The 7,268-nt window shown below is 40.9% G+C and overlaps 1 protein-coding gene across 1 annotated transcript; it reads right to left on the bottom strand.

The window, feature by feature from the left end:
• LOC310987619 (dynein axonemal light chain 4) lies at nucleotides 1-5,403 on the bottom strand. Its single transcript, XM_083973955.1, has 4 exons — nucleotides 5,297-5,403; nucleotides 4,726-4,805; nucleotides 2,715-2,798; nucleotides 1-1,166 (listed from the first exon to the last, which is right to left on the bottom strand). The coding sequence occupies exons 2-4, from the start codon at nucleotides 4,795-4,797 to the stop codon at nucleotides 1,002-1,004; spliced, it is 321 nt and encodes a 106-aa protein (XP_083830081.1). The 5' UTR covers nucleotides 4,798-4,805; nucleotides 5,297-5,403; the 3' UTR covers nucleotides 1-1,001.
• Nucleotides 5,404-7,268: the final 1,865 nt, after the last annotated feature.

The following is a 7,268-nucleotide window of genomic DNA, read 5'->3' as shown; positions in this document are numbered from 1 at the left end:
TTCCTATTTCATCACATGTCAGAGTTTATTGTACAATCAGGTCAGTTCACACGTTAACGGTCCATTGTGCTGGATCATTAAAACTGGCATCACCATGACAACAATCACATTGCTAATGTCACTCAGTCGGTTGTGATTATTACAAACACCTTCACGGGGAGAAAAGGTGGGTTTGGGGGGGGGGTTTAGTGTTTTGCTCTCGGCTCAGGAGACTCGTGAGCCTCCAGGTTTGTAAGAAGACGACACCGGTCTTTAAAAAGAAGTTTTTCAAGTCGCATCAAAATATGTACACATAAAAAATATTACAAATCTTATTAAAAGACTAGTGCGGCTTGAGAGAGAAAGAGAGAGAAAGACACGTGTGTAACGTTACAGACGGCGTGGACGGTTTACTGTTGCACAAACTGCTGAGGGAGGTGACGATGAAATGTTTTGTCTCCAAAAAACAACAACAACAAAAAAAAAAAAAAAAACAGTGTGTGTCCAGCACACACAAACATACAAACTCACTCGCACACACACACGCTCCCTGAAGGAATGAGGAGAAAGGACTTTGGAGACCCTGGCTGGCTGTATTGTTTTTGTAAAAGGTTAAACGTACTTGCACATGCACACTCACAAATGTTTTAGGACCGTCGTGGATACAGCTTCAGAGGAAAAAAATAAAAATTAAAAATAATAATAAAAAGAGAGAGAAAAGTGACAAACAAGGCAGGAAACTATTCTTTTTTTATGCCAAAGTGACTGCCGCCCTTAAAACTCCCTTTCAAGTATCTTCCCAGCCAGCTACGTGTTTTTTCTCTAACTGGACGAGGTCTCCAGGTGATGCTTCGCTCTCTGCCACGGCGGCTGCTTGTGTGGACAAACTGACCTGCCGCCAACACAAATTGTAACCAGCGTCAGGCCGGTAGCTGGTGTGCTCGATTCCCAGCCCAGTGACCCCCCCCCCCGTCAGCGGGGGAGGAGGGGGCAGCGGTGGAGGAGGAGGGAGGGAGGAGGTGCTACGAGCACTTCCACACGCACACGGCCAGGCTCCCTCCGAAGAACATGTAGAGCAGGTTCTTCACCTCGTGCGTGACCTCGAAGCCGAAGCCCTCGCCGATCACCACGTGCCACGAGCTGCCGAACTTCTTGTCCATCGACTCCTTGATCATCTTCGCTGCGCTCTGGGAACGAGACCGGGACAGGAAGTATCAATAAGAATATTCATGTGCTACAGTGATGCAAGTCCTGCATTACATTTCTGACTGGGGTCGTCACGAGAACCGATACTTCAGGCACCAAGTCGATGCCGACATGCAAAAAATACGTTAGTACGCCTGTTAGATTACCGTACTTTCCGGACTAAAGAGCGCACCGGAGTATAAGCCGCACCAGCTAAATTTTAAAAGAAAATACATATATAGGCCGCACTTGAATATAAGCCGCAGGTTTTCATGTAACATGAGGTATTTACACAGAAAGACAGTAGGGAACTGTGCAAGTCTGCTCGCTTTTCCGCTGTTTTGGTTACGCTCCTCTCGCCCATGTGCATTTGTTTACAACGAAGCCGGCGAAAAATCAATAAATGGAGCGGTGGGTAACGTTACATGACATATACGATGTTACGCCGTGTGCGTTTGTGTAGTTTTAACCGTCATGAACAAAAGATTACGGGTTACAGAGCGCCTTTGTGTTGCGGTGTGCAGAGACGAGAGCTGGGACACCGGGGTGGGGAAAAAAGTAGCGGCTTATAGTCCAGAAAGTACGGTAATCGTTTTAAAATCGTAAATCGCAATTATTTAGTTGGTGTGAAAAGCGTGAAATCGTAAAATCGTAGTGGTCCCCATCCATTTTTGGCTCATGACCTTTGACATCACAATATCTGGCCAGCTCAGATATTTTTATATGCTGCATTTTATTTTAACTCGATTTATATTTGAGAAAGAGAAAGTTTAGAATACAGTTGTTTAAGATTGTGTGTGGTGTCTTTAATTATAATTTTAAAAAGAATAGTAATTTGTTAAAATAATATTTTTAGCAGTAAATTTTTTTTTTATGAATTACTCAACATTTCAGGCGACCCCATGTGGGGTCCCGACCCCAAGGTTGAAAAACACTGCCGTAGTGACTTCCGCCTTTTTCCTCACACTATAAACAAACATGTCGGCACAAACGCGCTAAACGCTGGTTAGCATGTTTTAACGGACTGTTTTTTCAAGAATGGATGAGGAAAACACATATTTTAGTGAATATGTTAGTACACCGTCACCCACCATCCGAGACCGTGAGTGTTAAAAGTTGACTCCAGACCGTCACATGTACCACAAATTCTCAAATAAAAACCGACTCTCAAACAGACCATCTTTGCTGAGCAACATTTGTTCAAAATTAATTTAGAAGCTCTGCCAGTGGCGCGGCGTTTGGACCAGATTGAAAACAAACTTCTTCTTCATGTTGCTGCCAGCTCTTTAAGTTCTGTGCAGTTTGAGAAGTTGTTGAATCACAGTGAAGCTTAAACACAAGAAAGTTTGATGTGAAATAGTTTAAATAATTAAATAAATTAAGTATCCTAGTGAATTTAGAAGCACATGGGCTCTGATTTTTTTATTTTATTGTATCGAATAAGTATCGAGAATCATGGAAATTCACTGGTACTGCAATCGACTACTGAAATTCTGGCATCGTGACAAACCCAGTCCTGACAGAGCAACCAGAAAAACATCAACACTTACCTCATTGTTGGTGGCAAACTTCTCACAGGCTGTAACACACAGCTCCATGGTCTCGACCCTCATTTCCTCCGGCATGTCCGTGTGCTGAGAACAACACAAAACGATAAGGGTCTGGCTTTTTCCTGTCTGGTTCATTATATAAAACCAGTATTCATGATGACGCCAAGGTCCAAGAGGAATCTAACTGTAAAATCTCTCCAACTTTAGAGAGAGAGTTTGCTGTATGCTGCAATCACAGACGCCAAGTGTAACACACATGGGCTGCGTTGCATCACTTAAGCGCCTGCAGCACACACACACACACACTGCATGCATCACAAAGACACAGTGCAGTGGCTGAAGCGAACACACATCAAAGTTTGGACTTCCCTCTTTTAATTATCTTGTTTCATTTGTTACAAACACTGTCGCAGTTTATCTCTGAGTTTTCATGCGAACAATCGAGTGCAACACTTTGAAAGACACAAGTCCCAGAGCAAACATGTGACTGCAAACCCAATTTCACAAGACACAAAAAAAGCAGTGCAGTGCTGCTGTGCTACAGTTTGTTCCTTAGTTTATGTATGAAATAATTTGAGCTTCATTTTTTTCTCTCCACCACTTTCATTTTACATTGTTTTATGAATTTGTTGTCGATAATTTGCCCAAATAAATACATTAAATTCCTTCTAAATCTTATAATGTGCGATTAAAACTTGAAGGAGTCTCATGTGTGGCCAATCGGAGATGAACACAAGGCCTGTGATGGATGATTGTTAAATATTTGAGCATGTAAAGTGCACATCTTCTCAGCTGCAGATCAGTAACAATTGCATTTCTGTGTTTTGGTTACCGAGTCAGCTCGCTAGGAAACGGTTTCTGTCATTGAGAGGTTTCCTTACAACCCCCTCTTCCCCAAAAAATAAAAAACAGAAACAGTTATATAAAGTTTTGTCTATTTTGTTTATTTATTTAAGGAAAATCAACATGAAAAGGAACCTAAACTTTGGTGCAGGAAAGTGTGCATGTTGTGAGGTGGAATAAATGAATCAAAATGCCAAACAAAAGCCAAAGTTGTCTCAGGGAGGACAGCACACACGCCATGATTAGTTTAGGTTCCTTTTTATGTCAATTTTCCTAAAATAAATACTCTGTTAACTGGCTCTTGTTTGCATCTCCCTCCTTTGTCATGGCCATGCAGCCCAGTTTGTGACAAAGCTTCTACAGATCTTAGCAGGACAACATTTCATGCACTTAAAGAGATAGTTCAACATTTTGCGAACACAATGGAGGTGAACGGTACAGGTCCCCTGTCCCTCAAAACTCATCAAATACACAATCCAACAACTCCAAAACGCTCTCGTGCTACGCTATGAAATAATCATGTATAATTATGTAACATTACAACACATGAAGCAAATACTCAGAACTATTTGCACTTTTGAAATCACTCCGCCCAGCAGCCGTGTCTGGAAAGTAGTTCCAGCTACAACTCCGAAAACAACTCCATCTCATAATATTACATGATTATCTCATAGCGTGGTGAATGTGCAGGTCACAACTTCTCCACCAGAGCGTTTTGGAGTTGTTGGATTGTGTATTTGATGAGTTTGATGAGTTTGATGAGGGACAGGAGACCTGTACCGTTCACCTCCATTGTGTTCACTGAGCAGCTCACGTCTCTGTCCCGTGGATCTCAAAACAACATACACTGATAATTGAAAAGTGATTATGGCATTAGGCGAATTTGCCAAAATGTTGAACCATCCCTTTAAGTGACACTTGCCCCAAATCCCCATTGAGTCACAGACTAGTTCACATACAGATACAATTCAGGTGCAGCACTAGAAGTTGACAGCCCCAAAAAACCTGCGGCCTGCCCTACACAGCACATTTCTGCAATAAAAATATCATCTAAAAACGCTGTCATTGCAGAATGTGCTGCTGCTCTCAGCCTCAGTTGTGTGTGATGAGGATGTTTTTGTCCTGTGACCAGAGGCACCAACTACTGTCCCACTTCTCTCCTTCCTACCCTGATGAGAGGGAAGCTGTGCAGTCTCTTGTAGTCGGCCTCTTCTTTCTTTCCCTCGCCTGTCCCGGCCATCCCGACTCCTGCGACAAGGACAGTCAATACAAATCAATAAATTAACATCTTCAATAATCAGAAACTCTAGTAAAAGTGTGTGTGAGAAGTATCCGGTGTGTACAGTGCAGTATGAAAGAGGGGGAGCCACATCTTGTAGCCAACTACAGCTAACACCAGTTAGCCGCTACTAGCTCACTATCGTATCAAAGTTCAGATATAAACAAACGTTTTCACAATTAGACAACACACAGATATCACCTATTACGATTCGTCTGGGTAACTTGTTCAGTCTTTATCATGTTTATTGCAACCTCGAGCATCTTAACAGGGTTTTATTTTTACTAGCTAGCTAATTAGCCTAGCCAGTTCGATAGCAACCAGCTGATGCTACCGGTTCATGTTTTTTCAAAAAATCACAATTTCTTACTTCATATAACGAGCTGTCGTGTGGTTTTCCGGTGTTTGTGTGTTGTCGGCGATTTATAAATGAAGAGTAGTACAGAGCTGTGTTACTTACGAGGCGTTTTGTCCAGAGGAAACAACTTCTTCTGTCTCTGTCTTTACTCCCAGCTCCGTCGTTAAGGAGACATTTTAAACAACAGTCGTCCGTAGTGAGAAGCCCCGCCCATCGCCGCCGTCCGCTGCTCCTATTGGTTCAGGGGAGTTAGGGGGGCTGTCAATCAAACGGAAAAGGAACGTTGTTGTAAACCGCCTCTTTTGACCAAAAACTCATGTGTGTTTGTACTTTTGTTTAGGCCTACTACTGAAAATGAACGTATCTAAGTGAATTTACAGTAAGTATAACTATGATAGAAGTGTAAAGCAAATTAAAAGTGATTTTTCTGATTCAAAATTAAAAAAAAAAAAAAAAAAAAGAATAAGATGAAAGGCTAAATAGTTTGTAGGCTTTGATATCTGCCGATTGTTGAGACAAGAGACTGAAAATTAAACATAGCAGTACAACATTTTTTAAAACACTACATTACAAATAGAAATGCTGCAATCATAATTTTACTGCTTCATTTGTGTTACAACTTATTAGTGCCAGTTTAGCCTAAGTATGAGCAAAAATAGGTCATCTTGTTCATTATGCAGATTGATGCCTGGCATTGTTAGGCCTATAATATAATTTTACTAGACTAATTGTCACTCTTTAATGCATTAATATGAGCAGTAAAATGTTTTGGGCAATTAATGTGGAGCTAATTTCACTGTTTTATGTAGGCTACTGGCTGTTTTAATCAGTTACACATCGGTAAAAATAAGTAATGATATTTTATTAAAACATAGCAGTATTAACAACAACAAAAATGACCACTGTTTATTGCGCATCATGGTTATAGGCTACCACTGAATCATAGTATTTAATGCATGTTGTTAACCTGTAATGTTGTATGGTGTTGAACTAATTTAGGGTAATTTAAAGGCAATTATAACTTTATAATTATAGTCTTGAATAAACTTTAATATAAAACTTTCTGCATTTGATAGACAGTATAGCCTACGGCTGTCAAATAAATATAGTTTGGTCAAATATGTCCTCCTCCTATGTGGTGCAGAACAAATAAAAAGTTGAATAAAACTGGAAACTCTCAAGTGAAGTACAAGAGGAGTTTGTACAATACTTTTTCAAATTTCATTTTCTAAACAGATAAATCGGAGTTTAGCTGCCTCTATTCCAGGGGACACCTCACCAGGAGAAGTAACGACCCAAGTTTCAGGCAGGACAATATAACATGAGTCACACAAATATACAATACTGAAGGTAACAATGTAAGAAGGACTGAAATAAGATAAAAAGAAAGACAAGGTACAAGACCAATGTCAATATCAAGAAAGCTGCAATAAGATAAAAGCAAAGACGAGTTAGTGAAGGAATCCATCACCTCAGAGACAATATTGAATTCAGTCTGGGACACTGAGTTCTTTCATTTTTTACTTTCTCTATTGCAAACTCTTCCAAGTGGCTGATGCAGAAAACATGAAAGCTTTCTTTCCCATTTCTCCTCAGTGCACCACAGCAGCTATTTGTGTGGTATAAGATTATGAAGTGGTTCTTATTAGTTATTGATCATCAGACGGTGCATAGAAAGAGTTGGACAGAGCGTGAGTTGACGAATTAAATGAAAGTGTCCTTCATCAAGTGATATGAAGGTTGCATGAATGTGCAGACCTTCTTCCTCGCTGTGTCTGACTACGTGTCTGTCGGCCTGCTCTATAAATACCCTCCATCTCTCCAACAGACTGTGTGCAAGTGAAACCCGCTTCAATCCATCCTAATCAGCCCTCTCACTGACTCTGACCCACATTCAGATGGAAACATCTGGGTGGAATCCCCAGGTGGAGAGCAGTGGCCCAGAATTGTCAGTCCACACACACACACACACACACCAAAAAAAAAAAAAAAAAACTTGCACACACAATCCACAAAGCTCTGAGAGTGAGATAGTCCCAGATTCTGGGTTGTGCATTTAGTGTCACAACCACCA

This window comes from Trachurus trachurus, assembly GCF_905171665.1.
Source record: "Trachurus trachurus genome assembly, chromosome: 1".
Classification (NCBI taxonomy): Eukaryota; Metazoa; Chordata; class Actinopteri; order Carangiformes; family Carangidae; genus Trachurus; species Trachurus trachurus.
The sequence above is the reverse complement of the archived record's forward strand: the minus strand, read 5'-3'. Positions and strand labels throughout refer to the sequence as shown.